Source organism: Clinocottus analis, unplaced genomic scaffold (genome assembly GCF_023055335.1).
Source record: "Clinocottus analis isolate CAN_PGR_092001 unplaced genomic scaffold, fCliAna1.0.p SCAF_14, whole genome shotgun sequence".
Lineage (NCBI taxonomy): Eukaryota > Metazoa > Chordata > Actinopteri > Perciformes > Cottidae > Clinocottus > Clinocottus analis.
In genome coordinates, this window is record NW_027175865.1 from 9670269 (window position 1) to 9697280 (window position 27012).

At 40.0% G+C, this 27012-nt stretch overlaps 1 protein-coding gene across 3 annotated transcripts in view; it reads right to left on the reverse strand.

Annotated features, from left to right (window-relative positions):
• Window positions 1-27012, reverse strand: part of elmo1 (engulfment and cell motility 1 (ced-12 homolog, C. elegans)) — a 91635-nt gene that overhangs the window by 30988 nt on the left and 33635 nt on the right. For 2 of the 3 annotated variants that reach the window (XM_068575432.1, XM_068575433.1), the window contains exons 3-16: window positions 24757-24797; window positions 24518-24590; window positions 24361-24411; window positions 24060-24229; window positions 21246-21281; window positions 19517-19616; window positions 18849-19000; window positions 18605-18683; window positions 17474-17515; window positions 17041-17091; window positions 16433-16555; window positions 15535-15663; window positions 12994-13098; window positions 11741-11849 (exon numbers count right to left, since the gene is read on the reverse strand). In XM_068575432.1, coding sequence (XP_068431533.1) covers window positions 11741-11849; window positions 12994-13098; window positions 15535-15663; window positions 16433-16555; window positions 17041-17091; window positions 17474-17515; window positions 18605-18683; window positions 18849-19000; window positions 19517-19616; window positions 21246-21281; window positions 24060-24229; window positions 24361-24411; window positions 24518-24590; window positions 24757-24797 — 1261 coding nt within the window. The remainder of the gene's footprint in view (window positions 1-11740; window positions 11850-12993; window positions 13099-15534; window positions 15664-16432; window positions 16556-17040; window positions 17092-17473; window positions 17516-18604; window positions 18684-18848; window positions 19001-19516; window positions 19617-21245; window positions 21282-24059; window positions 24230-24360; window positions 24412-24517; window positions 24591-24756; window positions 24798-27012) is intronic. The other variant, XM_068575434.1, reaches the window with a different exon arrangement.

Here is a 27012-nt window from a genome sequence, read left to right on the forward strand (position 1 = left end):
AAAAGAGGAAAAAAATATACATATTGTAGATCACACTAAATTTCAAATTACTTATTTAAGTTTTACCTTTGTTGGGTAAAAAAAGGGCTACAATTTAACTGCTTCATTAAATGCGGACGCAGACACCTGCAAATTAAAGCTGAAAGTCAGCAATTCAACCTCACAGTTGTCTGTTCCATTTCAAATCCAATGCACAGGGAAAACAATGCTAGCTCAATTCTTACAGACTGCACTTGAGCATTTAAGAATTTTGTTTGAATTTATAGTTTTTGCAAAAGAATAGTCTACATGAAGGGAAAAAAACAATTTCGTACATCCCTTCTCAGCTGCTTTCCAGTGAGCTGAAATGTCACGCCTGAATCATTCTCACCGCTGCACAAATGCACTTAAAATTATCCGCCTGAACGGAGACAGCACAGTATTAGTGCAAAGTCATGTTACTGTGAGTGATTAGGTAACTCCTGCTTTAAGCCTTAGCCTTAAATCTGCCTTGTGTTTATTTTGTTATACCAAAGCAATGCTTCAGAAGTATTCTGATGATGAAAGAAAACATCTGCTATGCAATAAAATATTTCACCACCCCCATTGCACTGACTGATGGGGCTTAGTTGCTGGATTGACTGTACGAAAGAAAAGAGGAACCTGGAGCTGCTTGTTACTTTTGACCCAAATCAGTGAGCTGCACACAACCTTAATCTGAGGCTGACCGCAGTGGGGAAATTTGCATTTTACTTGAAGCGATGGTTTTATATTCTATCTTGAGCAGTGAGCTACGGTGTATCCTTTTCTTTCTCCAACTTCCATTACTGCACTGTATCTTCAGATGAATAAAGCCAACACAGGATCAGGACACTAGACATGACAGTGAGGAAGCAAAACGCTGATCCTTCCAAAATCAAATCCTCAAACTGCTCAATATGAAGTTAACTAGTGGTTGTCAATCCTGAAGTAGTGAATGAGTGATTTCTGACATGGCGTAAAGGTATTTTGGAAAACTGCTGTAGTGATGATTGAGAGGTGACCAGAGACATCAGGGCAACAACCATTTTCTTTCTCATTGGCTAAGCTGCATTCTACCAGCAGCTTCAACGAGGCTTTTTCAATTGCTTTTTAACATTGTCTTTTTTTCTCTCTCTCTCTATATATATACACACACACAATGCCTGGCCAAAAAAAAAGGCGCCACCTGGATTTAACTACTACTGCCTACTGTACGAGCCTGTGGGGGCACTGCTGTGATCTGGGGTTGCTGCAGTTGCTCAGGTCTAGATTGAGCAACGACCAGGTTATTCCATCAATGGATTATTTCTTCCCTGATGGCACGAGCATATTCCAAGATGACAATGCCAGGAATCATCGGGTTCAAATTGTGAAAGAGTAGTTCAGGGAGCATGAGACATCATGTTCACACATGGAGTCTAGACCTTAACCCCATTGAGAATCTTTGGGATGTGCTGGAGAAGGCTTTGTACAACGGTCAGACTCTACCATCATCAATACAAAATCTTGGTCAGAAATTAATGCAAGACTGGATGGAAATAAATCTACTGACATTTCAGAAGCTTATCGAAACAATGCCACAGCGAATGCGTGCCATAATCAAAGCTAAAGGTGCTTCGACGAAATATTAGTGTGTGACTTTTTTTTTGGTGGCGATTTTGTTTTGGCCAGGCAGAGTGTGTGTGTGTATATATATATATATATATATATATATATATATATATATATATATATATATATATATATATATATATATATATATATATATATAGCATCATCCAATGACCTATGTCCCTAAAACAATTACGAAACCTGAGGCTAACCACCTCATAAATTGGTTGAAATGGGTTATGTAAAACCTCTCTTCCTTCCTTCACCTAGGAAAGCCTTTCTCTCCCACAGGCGGGCTAACGCAGTCATGGACATGGGGTGGGCGACTGGACACATCAAGTGCCTGAGGAGTCTGACACTTCTCGATGGATGAGTCACACAGCAGGGACAGACATACATGCGCACACAAACACACACACACAGTACTCTGCTCGTAGCTGCCTGTCACGCCACAAAACAGCAGGGTAGATATGAACCCTCTCTCAATTTAAGTCAGAATGTAGGACTCTTTTTGGCTAAGCATGTGGGTCCACAGCAGACCACTTAGCTGGATGGAAAATGGGCTGTAATGAGTTTTCTTTGTCCTATATGCTTTTCATCCATCTGCACAGCCAGATGTTCAGTGCCTGTACCACCCATAAAGTAGGTAACAGGACACTGTGGTGACCAGTTTAGGTTATGCTGGCCCATATGCCAAAATGAATCAGCAGAGCAAATATATTTATGGGTACCGTGAAATACTTTGTAGTACAAAATTGCACAGATCTGATTAGGTACCTTGTGACACTTACTCAATAACAGAAATGTCCATTTGTTCACTACTCTGAGATTCAAGAACTGTTTTTTTCAACTGGACCTGACAGGACACTCAAGTGGGGTGAAATCTGAAAGACCTTTTCTTTTTCGTAAATATTGACTATTAAAATACGTTCCTGCTGATAGGCCTCTTTTGCACAAACAGAGTTCCAAATTAAAAATTGAATTAGCTCAAGTGGAACCCAACAAACAAGTTTGCACACAACAGGGACAATGTTTGATGCAGAAGCAGAATCTCTCGTCCACAGTAAAGCCGCGTACAGACAATGTCAGCAGAAAAAATGTTCATGCATTTTTCCCTCAGATGGTTATCCTTTCTGCTAGACTTATAGTTGAGGTGGATGCGTCACTGACAAAGTGAAACCATATTTCAGACAAATCGCTTCTTGTCTAGCTGAGCTGAATTTATTGTATCATTGCTAACATTGGATTTTAGGTAGATGTAGCTGCCAGAGATGATAGCTTTGAAGCCATGTTGCAACAACGTTTTTGACACTTCACCAAGTGGGAGAGGATGTCACCGTTAGTAATTACAACTGATGAGGCTGATGCTTCAAGTGACCTGAAGTGACTTGGTTTATGTGTATGTGAATGCAAGCGTGACTGAGTGTGGGACAGCTGTCACCCGTCATGCTCTTATCAAAGTCCATTCAACGTGACGGCTCCATGACGTCAACTGAGAACTAATTAGTCAACTGACCAGCACCGCAGATGAGTCCTGACAAGAGAGGGAGGTGACTAAGCGTGTGTCAAAAGTGTATGTGTGCAGCTGTAAGTCTCTGTTTATGTGAGAGAGAGAGAGAGAGAAAGAGAAAGAGAGAGAGAGAGAGAGAGAGAGAGAGAGAGAGAAAGAGAGAGAGAGAGAGAGAGAGAGAGATGTGAGGGCTGAATGCCACCCTGACATCTGTCAAGGTCCAGTGTGTATTTGTTTGTGTGTACATGCATCCATGAGTGTGCACAAAGTAACAAAAGAACCCTCAGAGTCACCTTGCAGCTATGCCACATGATGAATACACAACAAAAAGTGTCATCCTCACTCTAATTACAATACCAGCATGCTCCGATGTCCAACTGTGACAAGGGTAGTGTATGTGTGTGTGTGTGTGTGTGTGTGTGTGTTTGTGTGTCTCCAGAGAGCAGTGTCAGCACCATCTTTCCGGTCCAGTCACTGTTTGCGTGTGTGCCGGATGCCAAGGCAGCAGGTAGACGCAAACCACAGCCGGCGAGATGACTTCGCAGACTGACTGTGTACTTCTCATGCTACAGCAAACAACACCACAGTTACTGGGAATGTTTATCAGACTTAGCCCAGGTTAAGATGAGATCAGAGCAAAGCCATTTATCAATGCAAACCAACCTTTTTACACTGACTGTGCTGTTGGGTAAAGTCTGTTAAGTGGATCCCTTTATTATATTTATATTTACAGCAGTACAGCAATTTTGTCATATTAGTTAGAATTTAAATTTCAGGTTGCGTAACGCTCTCGCGCCCAGAAATCCCTTTTCCCCCTAGCATATTGTCTAAACAAGTGCATGGTATGTTGTTGTGTAGGTGCATTGAGGGCTTCATAATCTGGGTGCAAAGTAGAACACAAGAGGCAAAGTTATATTTGTGGAGCCTAATTGTTATCTGAGACTAGGCAGAATTACCGGGTTTAAAGAAAATAAATAAACATGAAAAAAAAACAACGCAGGATTTAAATGTTGATATATAATTTGTATGTTAACGTAATGAATTAAACTTCAGTTTAAGGCTTCAAACGATTGGGTTCATTCCTTATAGCAGTTCTATATTCTTACTAGGAGTGCATTATTTGTAGCCGACCATTGACTTGGGGTGCTAAATTACTGTTGCCGTGGCATGTGGTGAATAGGGGGGAAATGCTGCTGTACTTCCCCGCGTCTGTAACAAGGCGAATTTATAAAGATTGTGAACCCGCCAACTATAGTCGCATCCTATTATTTGAATAATGTGCCCTTAAAATACCAGGAAAATATTGCAACATTGAATTTAGACCAGGTCGTGGTTGGTCAATGGCGCAATAGCTTTCTGCCTTAAGATGGCAATGTGCCAACAATGTGCCTGAGCACACCTCAAGACCAACAGGCCCATGTGCACACTGATGCATGCTGGGTGTCAAAATGACAACCGCATCAGCTGAAACTAGCAATGACAGTTGCGCCTCAAGCCTCTTTCCCGGAGTTTTAGATAAGGCCCTATGAGGGTTTGCACCTGTAGAGAGACTGTTATTGAAAATTAATTATGCACCATCTTGGAATACAGCATCTTGTGCTCTTCATCTTTTACATACATACTGTATATTCAAGGGTTCAACACAAAGCGAGGACTCACACAGATGCTCTCTAAATATCTGAAATTGTCGAGCAATGCAAAAACTACCATTAAAATTAGAACTTGGGTTCAGCAGCGGAACAAATAAGCTTACGATACACGTTAGCTGTTGCTAACCCTATTAGCATGGATTATGGGCCAAATATGTCCCCTTTAAATTGAATGTCTTTGGGTTTTTCAATTTGAAGTTGTACAATTTTGAGTATGTCTACCCTAAAATGAATGGTCATTATATGTTGATACGAGGAGAATGAGGTCACCGATTCAAGTTGCAAGATAATACAAAAAAAAATATATAAAAAATGATTTACAGAATGTAATGTTGTTAATCACTTTCAAGTTTCAAAGTATTCAATTTCAGGGAAGACAAGCATGCTGTATACGAATAACCATGATTAGATAAGAAGGAAAACATAGAAAAGTCAAATAAATAATGATAATAATGGTTAAAAGTTAAATATTAAGCGTGCATTTTGAATGTACTGAATACTATATTTAGAATCTGTGATTGCAAGGAATAAGAACAAATAGAAAATGTTTAACTGATTTTTGTATTTTGCATAAAAAAATTACATTTACATTGTTTTTATGTTGTTTTTATGTTGTCTTTTAATTGTACTTCGTTGTTTATTGTTTTGTGTACCCAAATAGTTGTCGGTTTTGTCAGGAAAGTGAATAAATTGCAAACATTTTTTTCCTATTACAAGATCTCAGCTTTCTCTGCAAGACTCCATTGTTTATTCATGTTAAAACAGTTTTGTCTGATTTCATCTTTGACAAGGTCTGCCAGTAAGGGGCCTTTTGGGAAAACGGCTTTAGTTTGTTGAGAGCGCGGTGTGTAGTTTCTGAAGGAAAGAAAACGTTTTAAGGAGACAAGTTGGTGAGAGTTTGTTGGTAAATTACTTCCAAGAAGCTCAGAGTACACAGCATTAAGTGGCAGCACTGTCATCTGCTGGGTGATGTTGCATCCACCGCACCACTTCAATTCACCAAGGGTTGCTGAGAGTCGACAGGGGACGAGAATGTCTAAAAAACTACAAGGATGCTCAAAACTGGAGATTCTCAAGGAGTCATCTGTCAAGTGTGTTGTTATTTGTGCCCCGCAATTTAGAAAAAACTTTTGCTGGTGTATGCCCGAGGCTACCAGAAGGAAAACCCATGGATTCCCCTCTTTTAACACAAAGCTCCAACTGGCTGCAGATAGCTTCTCATGTCACGACTTGAGGGATACTTAGGATTCTACGCTTGGCCTTTCCTCCCCTCGCCATCATCCACTTCTCTCCTGAATCATGGAAGGAGACCTGCGGGAGGGATTAGCAGCTAAAACCTTGAGACTTAACGAGTCATTTCAAATGAGCTCATTAGCATACTAATGTTTGATGTCGGACACAAATTCTCATCCCACTGACACTTCGTTAGTGGAAGCAACAGCTTACAGAGAGAGCTCTCTGAAATGATAAATGAAATAGGACACAAACATAGCAAGAGCTAAATTTAATTCACTAGAATTAAGCTTGTCCTTCCTTCATGTTTCATAAACCTCTTTAGATTCAAAAACAAATATGGAACAAGACCTAATAGCAAGTCATATTCTTTTCCCATATTTTGCCCAAAGCAATGGCTCATGTATCATATTAATTACAGGATAATGTAATGACTTGTCAGCATGTGGGAAAGACGTCTCTCTCACTGGGTCAGACATGTAATTAATCCTATTAAAGTGATACTCTATTCAAACTCTATTAAAAACTTGCCCCCATATAGGCTTAAACGTTTTCGAGGTGTAAAAGAAAATCCAAAAGTCTCCAAATAATCGTGCAGAAGATTATACCTCTCTGCAGTCCTGTATGGGGTGTTAATTATGATCATGTTTACTGCACTTTAATATCTCAGTTCCCAAGCAAAACTTTGTCTTGTGTGTTTGATGTTACATGTTCGAGTGCCTGTGGTGCCGGAAAGCATCTCCTTGAATCTCATCTTTACAAACGTATACAAACTATTCCTTTGTTCATGATAAACTCAAAAAAACATTTGTTTCTCTTTCATTTTAAAGATGTATAATTTGATATTCATAATAATTTGATTTCTATTCAACTCCAACTGCACGCCCGGACTTGACATTTTATTTTGACCATGCCTGTGAGCGTTAACAGTAAGTCTCAGTCCACGTGTGCTAAAACTGGATCTCACTGACACACTATGGGCCAGTCCAAACACATCACAGCATTTCAATCTCACACTGTGCAATTTTACATATGTGTGTGTGTGTGTGTGGTCTTCTGTTAGCATGTGTGTGTCCATGCCCGGACCAGCCATGATTCACCACCCGGCTCTCCATCTCAGCAACAAGATGCAACACCGTGAATCCTCAAGCAGGGCCATTAGTCACCCCGCCTGGCCCTTTTCTGAATAACTTCATGAATATTCCATGGACCGGCTTAAACAGGAGAGTCTGAAAAGTCACGGCTTGGATTCCATTAAGCCCCGTGTTGTAGCAGAAACATGGCACGACAATTAATCTTTTAGGATATGAGGCAGGACAACAATACATGAGAAACAGAAAGGGTTTGAAGTAATGGAAGATGGTGAGAGAGAGAGCGAGGGGAAACCGGGAGAGAGAGACACCTGAATGGAGTTCTGAATTATGTAGAATCCGGCACCATTGACAACTGATGCAATCAAACAAGCTCCGCTGCCTCCTTTCTCAAGACCACATCTGCATAGAAATTAAATATCTCAACAACCGAAAGGGAAAAATGTCAAAACATCTCAAAACGAGGACAGCGTTAAATGGAAAATGTATAATCCCTTGGCCTGAAGGAGCAGTGAGACAATTGTTAAGCCAGACTCTTGAGTGGCTTCGATGTTATTCAATTGAAAATGGTAAGATGCCACTTGCTTTAAGACGGGTGTCATTTTTGCTAAATTCCAAAAGAAAAAAAAAACAGAGCTTGAAAGCCAAAGAAATAATTACATATCTGTTCTTGAGACACAGTGAGATGGAACAAAAAAAAGAGTGCGCTTGAAAGAAAGAGCATGAAGAGTGAGGAAAATGTAACTTCACAGAGCTTGAGGAGTCAAGCAGGGAAGGACGGCAATTTCAACAGCCACCGGCAAATCCAGAATCCCTCTGCATTTTATCCGTGTAAGGAAACCAGAGGAGTGCCAGAGCCACACAGACGGAGAGCCAATGAGCCACGAAGACATCAACACTGTCACCATTTATTACATGTCTCTTTCTACTTATTGTATCCACATAAAGGGTGGGGAGAACAAAGGGGGAAATGTAAGAATATAAAAAAGCTTACATGAACTTTACTTTATTTCACTTCCAGGGATGTGTGCTAATTTCAAAAAAACATTTTCTTAAAGACTATTATTACTTTTTCTAATGTATAAATACAAAATACTTTAACTAAGTGTTCAGTGTCCAGCAGGAGCTTTGCGTCACGGTTTTGCTTTGATCTATTAAATATTTAAAGGGTGCCTCTATCTCGACGGCATGCTAACATAAGCCATTTGCCCTAAACATGAAGTACTTATGTTGCAGATATTTGGTTACAAACTAAAGTATTGGACAAATTGACGTTTGCCTGATGGTGGCACTGAATGAGAAGTCAAGAGGATCACCACATTTTTGCAATTAATCCTGAGGCGGCCATGAAGGTCTGTTACAATTTTTAAAGCAACTCATCCATTGAGTCTTTTTAATAAAAGTCACAGTAGGAAAAGCACAGCTGTCAATGATGAATTTAATTTTATTATATCTAGCTGAGCATGCGTCTCCTTGCCTTACACAGACATATGAACAAAACAGAGTTATCATTAATGTTATTGGAAAAAACGTAATAAAGGCCAATGGCTGTCGCAATCTTTCACTAAAATACACACCTGAAGGTGGTGCTGGGGGAAAGAGAGATCACCAAAAGCCCCAATAGAACAAAATTAGAACGGCAATCTATCCAAAAGTTAAGATATTTTAATCTGGACTATAGCAGTGGACCAAATTTCAGGGGAGCTTTGATGCAGATACAACCCCCCGCCCCCTCCAATAAAAATAAGCCTGAAATGTCACTGTTACACTCTGTGTTATTAGTTAAATAATGCACCGCAGTTTCTAATATTACTCAGACTCAAATACCACACTATCAGAGCTGCTAAAAATTATACAGAGACCGAGACACACCTTCCAACATCCTTGTTAGTGTCGGGCATTTCATTGTTTCGCTGCTAAAAAGGTCAATCGAATGATGACAGTTGGCGTAGAGCTGAGACTCACATTCATCCCTGCCTTCCTCTGGGACAAAGCATGCTCATACCTCTACATTACACACTTACACAGTTTTTCTAACTCACCGAACATTAAAAAGCACCTGACTGGCCTATGTTACATTCATCCTACTCAGACATTCATTAGTCCCCGTTATTGTCAGCGGGACAAATGGAGAGGGTGTGTAAAAATGCACGTGGACATCTCCAAGAGAAGATGCAGTGCGGCTTATGACTACTTTGGGACGTAATGAATTCCTCCCATAAGGATGAGATACATATAATGTGCAGTGAGGGCAAGCGTGTGCAAATATTTACTGGACAAAGATGGATAGGAACATCTGTCAAAATGTTGTCTTTCCTCTCTGGTCCTCTGTGATTTCCTTCAAGGGATTTGTTGCATTTTATTCTTTTTGCATATAGCTTTTCAACTGTTTGCCCTTAGATGACCAACTTGTGAATCCTGTCATGTCTTAAACCAGGTGCACGTGCTGTTATTACAGCAGCAGACAGTATCTATACAGATAAGTCCTTCTCTGCAGGTTATAGATTCATTGTAGCAATTCTTATCTGTCCCACCATTTTATACACACACACACACACACACACACACACACACACACCATAAATATTAATGGTAGGTTCGGTCTCCCAGGCGAACCGTCTCAGTAAAGAGGACAATACACAGCCACTGGCAATAAAAAGGACCAGAACTACGAGTCAAGGTCACTGCTGGAAATCAACTCCAGCAATCAGTCTTGCAGGGACATTTTAGTATCATACAATAATGCATTCTTCATCTTAATATTAATAATAATAATTATTAATATTCTATTATTAATATTATGAATAAATGCTATTTGTTGAGGGGAAAAAGAAAACAGTAATTTAGAATATGTTGTAGGTCAGTCGCATATTCTTTGGAGTAAATTATGTAAAATCCCACACTTGGCCCAGCTCTATTTATTTGAAGTTTTTAAAAAACAAAGTCTTACTCATAATGATAGCCTGGCATTCATGCTAAATATTGTTGCTCTATTGCATAAGCCTTCAACGACATGCTTAGAAAAGCCAAAGAGATCAAACTGTCTCCCCATTTTGGGACAAGTCTGGTTGCTTAATCTGCATTAGGATATGAATGAGGTCAAAGCAATATTTCTAAGAGAGACTGAAGGGAAGACATGTTGCTCCACGAAGAGAGAGGATCAAAAGGACATGTGCAGTAAAGCCCATTTGGGTAAAAAAACTAATGAGACACTCAGAATAAAAATAATGCCCTGAGACCCACTGCACAGAAAATAAACATCCCAGGCACAAGTAGCTGTACAAAAACACAGAATCAAGACTAAAGAGCAACCAGATCACATAAATATGGAAAACTCACATCACCGCAGGAGTTACTAGAGCATGACCAATGTATTGGTTGACAGATTTTATCTGCAAATAATAGCCAATCAAAGTACGTATATAAGTTAGTATATCAAACTGTTTATATCATATTTAAAGGCCTTGCTTTTGACAGGATATGATACAGAAAAGCTGTTTGAGAGTGTATTAAACTCATGCCAATAAACAGCTTCTTCAACCCTTCAACTGCAGCACAAAGTGGATTGACAGACGAGTGGGAGCTGGATACATTTTAAACTATATGTCATCCAACTCAGATGTCATGCTATCAATAACCAAACATATTGGTACACAATCTGATACAGAGACCGGGCAGAGGAAGAGAGGGTTTTAGTCCAATTAAAGAGACAGACATCCATCTATAAACTGAATATAGTTTGTGGTTTAAATAAAACATCTAAATCCATTTGCCTATGTGACTATGTGCTCAGAATGTGATGTGGAAGGTGGACACATTAAGCATTAGAGCAGATTCATATTAAAATTCATATTAAAAGAGGGACAGGAAAATTACAACGCTAAGACATTTTTAAAAGTATTCCTGCACCTTTGTGTCTAGTATTGAAACCTAGCCCGGCACTCTTATCAGCAACGTTAAAAACAGATGAGATAATTGGGATGCCATTTCTTTGAGCATTTTGAACGGCACAGATACACGAGTGGACACTATTCTATCATGGACAAAAGTCCAATGTCCCTGCCAGAAATGTGCAGACCAGAATGAATAGCCCTGCAATGCAGCCTAAAGTCTAAATCCTCCATGAAAAAAAAGAAGATATGAGCAAATGAAAAGGCCACATCAGTTTTAAACGAGCTATAAATGCCGTCTCCCTCCCTACAGGGAGCTACAGGGGTCAGTCTGGGACCAACTGAGACCAACTCGCCTATTTAAACAAGTAAAGACAAATGAAAAGGGCACATCAATTTGGAGTGGACGTGGGCACAGCGTCTCTTTCTCTGCACAGTGTGCCTCTCAGAGGCGGTATATTAGACTGAAAGGGGCTCAATGGGGGCGAGGTGCATCACTAAATAATGAACTCCTTGCGGCACAATTACTGAATATAATGGCTGCTTTCGTCGTAACAGGAAGGAAAGCTGTGTATTTGTGAGGCTGTGGGAAGAGATGTTTGTGTTTTTATGTATATAAGTATATACATCTCTGGGCAAAGCAGTGCCTGAGCTATTTTCTACTCAGTATGCTCACTCAGCAAAAACTGTAAGCAAAATCAGCAGATCTATCAGCAACAGTAGTTTGAGAGCGGAAGTTTGCTTATTTAGACTTACGTAGCTCGCCCACTTTGAGGATCTCACACAGCATCTTGGTCAGCTCAATGCTGCTACGGCCAAACGGACACTCGTGCTTGTCTTCTCGACTGCTGTTCTCCAGGACGATCTAGAAACACAAACAATCACATAAGCCAGACAAGAACTGTCAGGACTACGTTAAAAAAGACGTGGTTGAATATTTAATGACGTGTTTTGGTGCATTTACTCTCTGAATACCATAACAGATGTGCCAATGAAGGAACAAAAACTCTGATTCATCCTGAAAATGTGATGCCACTTTGGCTATAAGTGGGTCCACTGCAACATTATATATGTAAAAGACTCCTGAGGCCTCAGCATTAGGTTCGCACTCTCAGAGTGCTTTGTGGTTAATAGTATAGGTAAAACATTTTTGTATTGATTCACGGTGGCTGGTGTCAGCTTGAAAAGCCATTTTCATAAAACACAATGTAATTATGGTTATCTGACCTGCTAACCTGCTTGAAAGCCCGAAGACAGGGAATGACATCTCAACAGCAAAAAATATTCACTCTAAATATGTGTATGTTGGCATTGTGCCATAAATGAGGCCATTAAGGTCCCAATCATTTTAACTGGTGACAGTTTAATTTAGGAAATTGGAGGCTGTGTTTCCTACCTCTGGTTGACTGATAAGGGCTGAGTTGACACTACTACCAAGACATCTATTTTCTCGCATTTTAACCCAGCGACAGAGTCACACACTCACATTATTAAAGTACACACACAATAAATGGGATAATTATAATAGAATGCTGGACAACTGCAATAAAATGTTTCAAACTAACCTGAATTAAGTGGAAACTCAAACGCTAATCACCAATCTGGACAACGGCATGCCATTGCAGACAATCCCAACACTACACTGTAGTTATTCTAAACTACCAGGAGTCAGGGACTGACAGTAAAAGGAATTTAATCATTTATATCGTCTGTGCTGCGCAACTTCATGAAAGGCAGTTTTAGCTGAAATAAAATTTGGGAACGAGCCAGAAACTACAAACAAGCGGATGAGCTGGAGGGAAGAAGGTTTGGTAGGAAGTGGAGGTGACGAGGCGGACTATGACCCCATAGAATGCACTGAGCAGTGTGTGTGTGTGTGTCTATGTAGATGTGTGTGTGTGTGTGTGTGTGTGTGTGTGTGTGTGTGTGTGTGTGTGTGTGTGTGTGAGTGTGAGTGTGTGTCCACATGGGATAGAACTGCACATGAAAGAGTGTGTGTGCATGCTCACCCTGATGTAGGCGTCCTGGTGGTGTCTGGCAAAATACAACATGTTATCCAGCGCCAGCATGCCTGGAGGGATCTGGGTGAAATCCACAGCTGGATTCACATGGTTCTAAGAGGCAGAGGACGGGGAGACATGCATTTTATTTCACCAAACCTTTTTTTTTTTACTTTTATGCTTCTTGGTATGATCCATTAAATGTGCGATTTTCTTCCAACACAAAGCAAAAGTCAGACAATCACAATGGGAGTAGAGTAACACAGAACAAACCGTTTACTCACAACTTGAGGTTCAAGACTCACAAACTATAAAGTGCAGTATTCCAACTTTTCAAGTAGACTGCAGTATGAATATCAACTTGCAGATGATGATATTTTCTTAGAAAAGGTACTCCATTACTCTTCTCTTTTGGGACTGTGTGATTGTGGTGTGACTGGATTTGATCCACAGTGGCCTGGCATGCTAAGTATAGGTTTCTGGCCAGATGCTCCATCAATTGAATCAACATCAGTAGCCCTTGCACGGCTTTTGCTGTTTAGTTAGTCAGTGTACATGCTGTACTTAAATACACTTCATATAAATTTGCATTTTTGCACTTCTTTAGTTTAATTTAAAGACACTCTGCTGTTGTTTTGCTGTATATATTGTGGGTTTTTTTTGTTTTTGATGCTGCTGCCACAAACACATTTTTAATAAAGTATAACTCCATCCATCCAACCATCCATCCATCTTTAATGACATTTTCATTCAAATATTGGTTGAACTTCTAATTCGTTCACTGAGGTACATGACAAAAGCTTTTTTTCCCAACGTATCCCCTCCCGTTTAAAACGTGTGCGACAAAACAGAAATACAGAAATTTCTCATCAGCGTCAACTCTCCGGATGTCAAAATGGCCTTGATGCAGGAGAAGATCACCTCTGAGGAGATCTTTAATAAAGCAATCCCTGCTGAAAAAGAACTAACGTCATCACTTTATTTTCAGTGTGATTGATTGTTTATTAGCTCTGTCCAGAAAGCTGTCAATCTGATCTATATATGATTGTTAGGTTATCAAATAAACAAACAATTTTACACTCATTCATAGGTTTTGTCTCATGCCCCAAAAGAACATGACCTCTTGGATAGTAAAGCTATCTTGAATAGAAATTAATTAATACATTTGAAATTGATTCATACTTAGAAAGTACAGCAGTAAATCAATCTACAAACTGTCTTTATCCTTTAAAAATGGTCAGTAAAACACTTCAAGTATACAACACTTAGTTTGGCCTAAAACCACCAATACCCAAAATGTTAAGAAACAAACTCCAAACTTTGCTACAACATTCCTCACATTTCTCTATCAACACGACTCCCTCCCTTAACATCTGAATATTGTATGAGATATGCAGATAGATTCTGTCTGTGCTGTCATAGTCCATCAGAATAAATTCTTTCCAGACATCGCAGAAAATTCAGTCGACTAATGATTAAATCCACAGATACACATGCAAACACATCACTCTGAAGCTAATCTTGAGTTTAAAAAGATGAGACAGGATGTTGAAGAGAAAAGCAATGGGAAGAGGAGAGATGAAAGCAGAGGATGAAAGAGGACTGGAGGACACTGAGATCTGGCTCATCACTTTTGTAATTCTATCTGACAGGAAGCAAATTTACGGGCTTAAAACAGATACAGACACGCAGGGCCATGCATATCTTAAAAAAAAATGTCATGTGGACGAGTGAAAAATATTCCAGTATGTGAAACGATCCCTCATTAAAAAACCTGAAGGCATTATAAGGAAAACAAATTATGTCAGCAGTGATAAGTGTGTGTGCGTGTGTGTGTGTGTGTGTGTGTGTGTGTGTGTGCGCTGTCGAGCATGGAAAGCAGACTAAGGATTTTTGGGTGTGTTTTCTCCGCACTAGTGGAGACAAGGCAGTCCGACTGCCTTTATCTTTACCGAGCACACTGCAGTGGGAAGAGCCTCGAAACAGCTTTGGGTTTACACCAAGCCACAGTGGGTTTAATTCAAGTTCTTATGCTATAGTTAGACTGTGGCATACAACACACACTCGCATATACAGTACATTACAACTTGATCATTGTTGAAGGTTCACAGATGAGAAAGAAAGTAGAAAAGAAAACACATTTTGGGGACAAAGTGAGTGAGACTAAAAAGAATGAAATACTTTATATTAAGATGAGTAAGAGAGAACGAGGATCAACATACATAAACACAAAGCAACAAATACAAACTAGTGGTAAAAAGTGTTATACTTCTGCTCCACTACATGGATGGGACATCTTGAGTCACTCCTGGAGTTACTTTTTTCTAGCAGAGATGTTGCAGATTGCCACCAACTGAAACTTTTCCTGAGTGCAAGTAGGACTACGGTGGCTTATTTTCAAGTAATTAGAAACTAAATAAGTAGTTGTGTGTGTGTGTGTGTGTGTGTGTGTGTGTATGTGTGTGTGTGTATATGTGTGTAGTAGCCAGAGATCGTCATGAGAGAACGAGTACATCTTATGTGACCCTTTGAAACACATGCCAAACTTACAATGAAGCCGAGCTTCTTGTAGTCGCGGGTGTACATGGACTTGCGTTTCTCGGTGCTGCCACCGTTGTTGGGCTCACATTCCACGTCAAAGGCGATTCTCCGCAGCTCAAAGATGATGTCCCTCTGAGCCTGAACATGCAGAGAAGAATATTAAAGTGCTGCTCATACGTCAATCTGTCTTTTCTTCCATTCACCATTTTGTAATTTCAGAATGCTTCAGCCTCGTCTCCGCTGTCTGGGGTCTTGCAGTGCCCAAGGCAATCTTGACAACCACCACGACTCTCCACTGTTATTATTACTTGGGCAACCTAAAATAACCGGATGAAACCGTCTATTTTTTTCTTACTGAAACGGTTCTCTAAAGTGTCTTGTGTGATGTTGGCTACAGTTAAACAGGCATTTTCTGACTCCTTAATATTTATGTCAAGAAAAGTCTGGTGAAAAAACAAACATTGAATTGATCCTTTCTAAAAATTGATCCCTTGGTAAGTACTTCATGTAGCCAAAGCCTCATATAACTCACTTCTCTGAGCCATAGAGCTCAATCAATTGTTACTTCATTATGATGAATGTGCTCGGAGGTCAATTCCACATACATGCACTGTATTCATGACAATGTTGCCAAAACTAAAGCAGTAGAAGTGGTTTTGGTTAATAGGGTTTGTTGACAATAGCATACATATATAATATTTCCAGCATTATTGAAGTTGTTACACATTACATTCCTTTCTGACATGTCTGTGAAATGAAGCACTACAAGTCAGCTAGTGACCAAATCTGTGTTTATTATATGTTTTTAATTAGTTTGAGGATAATGATGTTCCCTTCTTTCCCTTTTTGGCATTTCTCTATTTGTACATCTCTTCATCCATCAATTATTTTGTCACAGTTACCCCACCTGGTCCTGGGGATCCATCTTGGTCATCATGCGGTCCTCCAGCAGGTTGAAGGTGAGCACTTGCAGGACGTACAGCTGGTGGGACATCTCATCGTTGATGGGTGTGGGGCTCCGAATCACGTTCTACACCGTGTGAAGGACAAACAGAGGAGGAAGAGAAAGGAGGGGAGGTAGAAGAGCAGGAGAAAGAGGGGGGCGGAGAGGGGAGTGGAGGTGTTAGATGTGCAAATACAAGTCAAAGGTGAGAGGACGGATTTTGGGGTCAGAGAGACGAGACAGGGATTTTGGAGGGAGGCGGTTTGAGATAAAGATGGATAATAAGAGGATTTGGGAGTAAATCAGGAGGATTAGAAAACATAAGTCAGATGCAGGAACAGGAGGGAGAAATGAGCTTAAACAAGGTGGAGGATGAAAGAGAGAAAGGGGAACAAGTGGGAGACAGCAAGTACAGTAGATGATAACCAGCAAAGTGAGACAAGGGGAGAAGTGGCAGGTGTCATTTTCCTTTCTGGTATCACACTGGTGCTGAGGCATGAACCCAAACAGAGAAAAACAAACAGAGAGCCACAGGGGATCAATGGAGAGGAGAAGGGCATGGTTAGACTTACACTGAGAATGATGGAGCGCAGCTGTTTCTGGGCAAGAATATGGGCCATCTCCTATAGAGGAAAAATGAAAGGGAGGGAGAGAAAGAGTAGAGAGGGAGAGAAACAATTTATATAGAATATAACGAAACATAATTTATATATATATATATATATATATATATATATATATATATATATATATATATATATATATATATATATATATATATATATATATATATATATATATATATATATGTTGATATGAGAAATGAATCCGGGCAAAATAAACAGAAACTGCCACAGCATACTGTAAAGTATGCAGTGACCTGCCGTATGAAATAAGAAAGCCATCCCAAAAGAATAACTTAATCTTAAAAATGGATAATAAATGTGCTAACTGATGCCTTCTACAGTGCAAACTACAAAGTGTGCTGATCAAGGGTGCACTTACTGTCAGGTGACAATTTAGGATGTCCACAATGTGCTCATCAACCTACCATATCGTGTGCAGTGAGGAAACAAAGTCAGAGACAGAGATGGTGAGTGAGTGAATGTGAAAAAACAAGAGTCTGAGAGGAGGTTCAAAAAATAATTTTCTGTCAGTGGTGCAGCTTGTAGGAAGAGGAGGAGGAGGAGGAGGAGGGAGGGGTAACGGAGTCAGCAGAATGGTGGGACACTAAGGGGGGTCATAAGAATAGCTTTACTGATGATCGAATCCTTACCATGCACACACACTGTCATCCATTCTTTAAGACACACACAAACTGAGAACCAATATAATGTCGTTAGCCCCTTGCATGCTTTAAAATGTGTCATCTGTGATATATCTACTCATAAAAAGAACCTGACACGATGATCAGGTACTATTCCATAACGTCACATTATAAAAGGGCCTCTGTGCCGGAATTAAAATGTCTGCAATAAACTTACATTACCAGACATGACTGCACCTGAGCAAGAGGACATGTTGTTCACTTAAAACAACCCAATAAAGTTGCTGCCAACCAACCACATGAATAGGATATGAAATTTAAAAAATTGCACATTTGGCATCAGAAAAAAAAGAAGCACTGCAACATCTGCGGGCGCTACGGTCTGTATGCAGTGATGCTGTGGAGCTTATTTCTGCCTGGCGTGTCTATAACTTTGCTGCATTGGAGAAACGCTGTGGGTTAGCATCATTCATTATTAATGTCAAAGCCCATTGCTGGACCTTATGATGCCGATTCAAGGGAACATGGGATTATCTATGGGACAAAGCGTGACATAGGTGAGAGAGGGACGGAGAGGGATGAGTGGAGAAATGAGAGCATCTCACATGCATGTCACTCCTGAGGAGAGGAATGGAGAGAAAGTAGGGGATGAGGGAGTTTGTTGTGCTTTTAGTCCCTACTGTTCACATAAATTTGACTGTTTCACTAAACACAAAACACATGATATACAATTACAGGCACAGTACAAAAACGCTGATGTATTCAGATGTAAATGTGTCATGTAAAGCTCACTCACTACATCATGATACAGATGTACCACACAGTATGCTGTATGCAGTAAGTGCTGTTTGTGCACACTGCAGCCTCACCTGTCTCTTCTCCTCAGGAGCTTTGAGGAAGAGAGCATTGATGACAGCAATAGTGTAGGTCTGAATATCTTGATCAGTCCTGGAAAAAGAAAATAGCACACGCAAGAATATCAACTGAACATAATAATATATAAGCAGATTATCATCACCAACATGTGTGGTTTAAAATGCAATTATCACAATGTAACATTCCAAAGAGGGATCGATCAAAGTAAGCATTCACACAGCCTACTGATCCGCTTACCCTTGGAGATGTGGGATGAGCTGCCCGATGGTGATCTCCTGCGCCACCTTGTGGTAAAGATCTTGACTGTTGAGCACCATGGACTCCAGGATGGCCAGGGAGCGCTGCAGCACTGCCGTGTCCATGGCCGACTTGTTCACGTAGCTGGCGATCTGCGGGAAGGACAGAGCAGGGGAACTAAAGGACCGGCAGCGAACAATAAATCATGTATAAGATGTGATGCTTGAAAGAGAAAGCGCTAGTGAAAGTTAATCGAGAATAGCTAAAAAATAAAAACTTATTTTTGGCACTCTGGAAAATAAATTTAAAGCAAAACTGACAACTTGTGCTTTTTATATGTGCCGTTTCATATATAGCTAATTATGTATTAAGTGGAGTATCTGTTAGCAAAGATGTCAACTATACATGGTGTTACAACTTCCTTTCACTAAGATCATCACCAGACTGTAGAACACCACTTGTTTGCTTTTTCCTTTATTAGCTTCTCAAGGGAAAAAAAATGTCACCTAGTTATTTTCACACATCAAAAAAAAAAATCAAATATCACAAAAACATTACACGACTGTAAAATCTAAATTTTCCCAGTAAATACTTGTTATGCTGTGAGCAAGTAAACAAATTCCCACTTAAAACCTTGCTCTGTGAACTGAGACATTTTATTGGCTGACCTTCTTGATGAAGGCCACAGAGAAAGTGTCCCAGGAAACAATGCCGTGGTCCATCAGCTCCACGAAGGCCGTCAGAGTGAAGGACAGCAGGTCACCAAAACTACGAGACAACACACACACGGACCATAGGAAACTTCTCTCCAGCAGATGGCTTGAAGCAATACACAGCTGCAAAGCCCAGATGGCTTGGAACATAAGGGGGGAATGAGTGGTCGGCAGAGACAGAGAGGGGTGGCCAAGAAGAGAAGAAAGGGCAGAGGATCATTGGATTCATTCTGCAACCAGGCTTACTGAAAAGAGACATAGAAAAACAGGTAGAGAGGACGAAATGGGAAAGAGGTTTGCGATGCAGTGCAGACAGACTGGCCTTCAAGAAACAGCAGGGGCCGTCAGAAGGCCAGCGGGAGCCGGGCAGAACAGTGTGGCGTTCAATCAGGACCAGAAAGCTACATAACAGAGTGAAGTCATGCAGTTACCACAAATATCAGGAGAAATGAATCACTCTGCCTCAGATACAGAAGGCCAAAGCAGGGAACACGTTAAACAGCTGTTATATCATAGACACATAGCGACTGGAAGAATTTAATGAGACATTTTAAAATAATTTTAAAAAGGTTGAATAACTTATGGTTGGTTAGACAGCTTTGAGTTATTTATAGTATTGTGTTACAAAACTGTTGAGCATCAAACTTTCAGATGCTATTTATGGGTTTCACAATATTGCCCTCTACTGTTTAATCTTGGCATTCCACTGTTCAGGCTTTTGTTGGTTCATTCTTTATGAAACATTGATGTTGTTATTGTCATACTTTTAAGATGTCAAGGGGACATGAAAATATACAAATCTTATAGTGCTATAGTCAATGCAATATGTTACAATATGTATTTTTACATCTAAACTCCTTGTGAGCAATAATCTGATGGTGCAGTTTCATGTGTCATATTGCATGTTAAAGTTAGTCTGCAGAGCTGAAACATTATCAGATTCAGCAAGAAAAAACAACCACAAAGGATTATAAAATTGAAGGTTGTATGTTTCCAAGATAGAATCTATCCTAAAGTGGATCAACAGAGAGCATTATGGGTCAGTGTTGCAGCATGGTAATGAACAAAGGAGGTTAAAGAGTGTTTAGTAACCCAAAGAGCAAAAAGACTCTTGCATATGGTACTGGGCATGTAGATGACATCATGTGGTTGACTACATAATGCTACATGAAATCATAACATTAGAGGATAGCTTAGAGAGAGTAATGGAAACCTTGTTGATGGGTGATGTTCCTGTGGTGAGAGGCTACTGGCTAATAATGCTGAAGAGAAAGTAAGAAAAGTAGCTAAAAGCCTCTCAGTGAGCACACAGATAATCACCGTGCGTAAAGAACGCCAAGATTTAGTTCAGGACGACTTGTACCAAAAGTACATAAAACTTTATTGAGCAGTAAATAAAAACAGAAATTCATAATTTATTTTATTTCACTAGGTTTTTAGAAATAAATCTTGGCTTTCTTTCAGTCTGTATTTAAGAATTAGGAAGTTGTTTGAGTCTGTTGCCAAAAATGACATGCAAAAAGATTAAATGAGACAGTGATTTAGAAATGGAAGCCTGGAAGTGGCTGTGTTATACATATATCATTTCCCTTAAGGCACTGGGGCTCTTAATCATGCAGACTCGGCCAGCAGGTTAGGAAGAGCACAGAGCCAATGACGTTACCCGGCTGGGGGCGGGGCTTACCAGGGCTTCATTATCTTCTGTATTTTCTGATAGCGTCTGCAAAGATTTAAGAAACTTTGGTGTCACAGTCGAGAAACAAACAACCAGATCTTCTAGCCAGCACAGAGCCGGGAACAGTTCACATCAGACATCCCTGAAAGAAGGAATCAGGGCCCGAGCAAGTCTACGACACATCATACAAATGATTTCTGATTATATAAATTCAGACACAATCAAACTGAAATGAAATGTCAACATGTCATTGAACATATACTTTCATACACTGACCTTTAGTGAATATGTTTAACAAGTAATGCTACTCGGACATTAAAAGCATGACAAGCAGAAACAAAAAGTAGTTTGCTGCCGTTTGCTATAGTAATACACTTTCATTTCACAGACATAAATTAGTATTATAAATCAAATACTGCAGCAATTAAGTTACACACAAATAAGGGACGCCATCGAACTAACAAAGAAAATGATTGAGAAGACTCAAACAGTTGTGTTTCTTGTTTCTTTGCTGTCCAAATTCAACAACATCTGTGAGGATTTTTTCTTTGGGAGGGGGCGGGAGACTTTGTAACAACAATTAAAATCCCTCTTCCCCTCACTTTCAAATGTAATAACTCCTCTTATTGAGCTGGTTGAGGTTGCACTGTACATTTTGAACACCTTCCGAGTCAAAGCTGTTCCAGGTTTTGATCAGCAGAGGGCGACGTCTCCCTTTCCCTTGTGGCGCTAGTGTGGGCAACAGCAGCAGCCTGCCAACTTATTTCCACATGAATACAGTACAACATCTCTGGAAGAAGCTTTAGATCACAGCACCGCTCTGCCCTCTTGAGTCTCCGGCAATGAGCCTCTTGAATAATTACAGTTCGCCAAGTTGGTTGGCAGGCACACTAATGAGTGTGTGTGTTTGTGTGTGTTTCAGACACTGATACCTATCTGCTGGTCTGTGTTTCATAAGCTTCTTCTGTTGAGATGGAAATACAGCCGAGCCACTTGTTCTCTCGCACACGCACACAGGCCACTCTCAAACTCTCCAGTGCTGAATAACTGATGTGATGGTAATCTACAAAAACATATTTAATGAAAGAGCCAGAAGCAGAATGGAGTCAACATCAGTGCTTCTGTGGCGGCTCCAAGCAGTAAGATGGAACAAGGGTCAAATATTTGCTAATTTCAACATTATACACAAAAAGGAGAAGCAGCTGCAATGATTTCCTGTCAAATAGTAGAAGTGAGTGTAATTCCCAAAGTGCTACTGTCTTATACCCAGAAATTGGAGATCATTAAGTGGTTTCTGCTGAAGAAAAGGCATTCAACATCGGACCGGAGTTTGACCCTTTATGTACAGACGGTACAAAACATTCCAGTGCATAAAAGCAGAAATCATTCAGTTTAAAGAAAATGTTGCTCAATTAAAAAGGAGTCGAGTGCCAACAAAGGTTTCAAATGCTTTGCAGAATTACCCGTCAGCGTTGATCATTGAGTGCTTGTGTCTTCTTACGCAAGCAAACAATTGTTCTATCCACCTCGTCTCTCGCTAGGTACAAAGGGATGAATAATGAGAGATGCATGAGGCAGAAAAAAACAGCGTCCCAGACGGTTGGCTGCTGATGCACCTTATGTCTGCTTGTGTGCATGTGTGTGCATGTGTTTGCACTCCTACTGTAACTTTCCTCTGGGTTATTGCTCTGACCGGAGCCTTGCACTCACACAGCATGCTACCGGAGCAAACACACACACACACACACAGACAAACACAAACTTCCCACTGGCATCACGGCTGAGAAATTCCTCCTCAGCAAAAAATATCCTCACTTTAACCTTCAGTTGAGACGCTCTCCAGAGCCCTCCACTGCCATCGCACACGCACACACACACACACACACACACACACACACACACACACACACACACACACACACACACACACGGTGAGTTGTTGGATCTGCTGAACAGTCAGAAATCAGTGCAGAGCTCTCTTCTCCTCCGTTGTGTGTAATGACACTATCATGGTCAGTAAAGGCAAACGGGAGCCTCTGGGCATGTTCTTCACAAGCCTGTTCTGCCCTTTTCATCTTCTTGACGACACCTTTAGAGTGTGTAACGACCCGGCTGTGGATCCCGTGCCGCTGAAGCTACGCTGTAGGCTCAACTGGATGTAGCTGACCTTTTTAAAAAAATGTAATAATGCAAACACAAAGGTATCACATAGAGACAGAAAGAATTGTGATTGAGGTTGGGCTCCTTTTGTTTTTGTCTATGAACTTTATACTGCCATTAGTTTTTTGATGGGGAAAACGAGCTCAAACTATTTCAAGAGAGACTCTGTAATTTTCTCCTGTTTGATTTGATACCTAACAAAGACATTCATGTCCACAGCAAGGTAGTGACAAGTCACAACGTGAATGTAACAAGTTTTAATTAATGTACAGCCTGAAAATGGCACCACCGACACACACCACTACTGCTGCAAAGACGACTTGAGCAGGTCAGTCAGCTGCGTTGAATCAACCAATCAGAATGCACAGTGCAACTCCCAAAACAAAAAATGATTCTCACCGACTTCAGATTTGTGTAAAACTCCACCTGATGACAAAGAGCAAGACATTCCTTGCTAAAAGCCACAATTGACTTTCATCAGGTTAAATTTAAACAATTATAAGCTTAGTATAGGAAACCACTGGAAAGCTATATCCTCCTATCTACTACTGTTCCTTGGCGACTCTAATTTATCATTCCTCTCTGTGTGAGGGATGTATTAAAAGAGTGCACTGTCACGGAGAAATACAAACCAACAAAAGAGACGGTTGGACATTGACTTACTCAGACCCACTCTCCACCACCAGCGTGAGCAATGAGATGCCATCCAGGTTGATGAACTCTTGGGCGAAAGTGATGTCCCTCGACGCGTTCGCCAGGTCCTTCAGAGACTCCAGCTTGGAATCCATGCTGGTTGACTGGATCCGTTCATGGAGCTGGACTGCAGTCTGGTACTAAAGTGCAAAAATAAAAAAAAGGTAAATAACAAATGCCATGGGATGATAAAAATAAGTGAGTTTCCTCTCCATAATGATCAGGGTTGTTATGTAGTCAAAGGGGCATTTTGCAAAGAAATACAACTCACAGGAGAGGTGGTCAAGCGCAGGATTGATCCATTCTTAATGTCATTGCGATTCTGTGGAGATTTACAAAAAATAAAGCAAACATTAGTGGGGATTTCTTTCTTCTTTTTTTTGTTACCTTGGATACTGCTGCCTGGAGTTGAAAACAGGTAAGCAAACCTTTTCTGTGATGTAGAAATTTGTGGCATCAGCAATTTGCAGCGCAAAGTTTTCATGGTTCCCCAAAGACCACCTAAATCCAATGGATGAAGAGAAGAAAACGTTGCATAATTGGTATTAAAGGGGAGAACATCTTGTGTAAAATACAGATAATATAATTTAATTGAGATAAAGAGAGATAAGGCTTTTGCAAGAAGACCCAAGATAATTATTTTCCAATCAAAAAGCCAATCACTTACCCCTCACATACTTCTTTAATGATGGCTGAAAGAGGCTTTTTCTGTGGAAAAGGCAAAACTCCATTTAGACCACAGTTAGTCCAATCCAAAGTCCTAAAATAGTAGTCAACTCAGATTGACCTGCAAATATTTTATATAACAGGACTGACACTTGCCAGAATAAACATAAGCCTTGTATTACTTCTACATTTTATATATTTAGATGTTCTGTTCTTAACCTTTCAATACCAAGGTCTGAAAAAAATAAATAATGAAAAGTTAATTGCTCCATTAACAGTGGGCACTTGCATTATTATGCTGTTATATTATCTCTGGGACAATGTATCACGCAAAGTAAAGTAGCTATTGTGACCTACTTTGAGTTGCATTATGGAAAATCTGTATTTAAGACTAAACCCCTCTAATTCTGACCATTGTGTGTGTGTGTGTGTGTGTGTGTGTGTGTGTGTGTGTGTGTGTGTGTGTGTGTGTGTGTTCGTGTGTGTGTTTATTATTCTGTCCTCTGTGAGTGTTCCAACTTTACAAAGCAGCAAAGCAATGCTCAATCTCTGGAGCAATACTGCTCCCAGTATGACAGCCCTGCTCACATTCACGTCTTATCCACCAGCTGATGTTTGGAGCCAAGAGTGTTTAAAGGATGGTTAAGGCTCTCTTATCCATACACACAGGCCTAAGCTAAAACTATGAATACTAACATATACACACAGCAATTATGTGAGCTTCTCTATACAGTCACAATGATTGTGTTGTTGCTTCACAGGAGATTACCCTGAGCAATGAGAGAGGCTGCTTCAAAGAGCAAAAGCTGTAGTGATGAAGATTTACAGTGAGAAGATAATGGTGGCAGAATGATGGGCATACAGTCGATGACAGGGAAACAAAGGCAGAGAGGTGACAGAGGAAGAGAGTGGGCTTCATGTGAACAGAAGATAAAAAAAGAGGAATAGGCAAACTATATAAGATGAAGGGAAAACGGCAGCAAACACAGGAAGGAGGAGAGTGGATGATAATAGTGAGAAAGCAGCAGAGTGGTTGTTGAACAGAGAGAAAGAGGGATTGGTGGAAAATGACAAGCAAGCAAAGTGCATATAGAAGGATGAGGCGACAAGTGTGTGTGTGTGTGTCAGGCAGTATTGTGTGTGTGTGTGTGTGTGTGTGTGTGTGTGTGTGTGTGTGTGTGTGTGTGTGTGTGTGTGTGTGTGTGTGTGTGTGTGTGTGTGTGTGTGTGTGTGTGTGTCAGGCAGTATTAGCCTGAGGATGACAGCAGCTATTAAGCTCTTATCCTACAGTACGCTGAATGGGATATTTGTAATGCTACCTGGAACTGAATTTTAGACCAAAAAAAAAGTAAGAATATAAAACCGACTTGATTAATCTCAGGTTATACAGCAAATGTTTGATATTTCTGAGTTCTACTGGAGCTTTTTAAATGAGCAAATCATTAATATACTCAATCACCAAACAACGGTTTGCAATATTTCTGAAGACATTAAACCACTTGTGCATTGCTTGGAGCAATTCCTTCTCTCATACATGATCAAAGCATTTTCCAGTTTTTACATTTTATTTATTATTAATACCCTAATACATGTAAATGAGTTGCTATTTAAAATAAAATGAAATGTACTTATATATTACCATACGTGGAACACTTTTTTAAACTTGTAATAAGTAAAAAATTGCACATCGTCTTTAAATTAAAACTATGTGCATCTCATCTTTTGCATTCTCAAACAATCAATGACACCAAATATTTGATGAAGAGCTACATTTGTGCATTCAAATGTGCTTTTCTTTTTTGTTAAAAATGGCGGAGCGTTTTTAAATGTCTTGGTCTCTTTTGAAATTGCCCCTTATGTCTGAGTTGTGCCTCAACAAATATTGAGATTACTTGACATAAATGTAAATGATTAACATGATCATAAACAGCCTTTTTAGCACATCATTAATTTGGACTGGTTTCATTACATTTAAATCTACAAATAATCTGGATTTAGTTAGAACAACTCCTTTCTCCTCTTCTTATGGCCTCCATCTGTTCCTTTTATCTTATTACCTCGGAGTTATAAACACACGTGCATCGGTATCAAAGTAAAAAGCAAAGCTATAATCTACAGTATACTTAAACATAGGTTATATCATATCTGATATTCTCTAGCTCCTGTTATCGGACACAATTCTCCTTTCTAACTGGGAAGAGAGCAGATACACTTCACTTCTTTCTTTTCAAGGTCATTCAGTTACAGAAGTAAATTT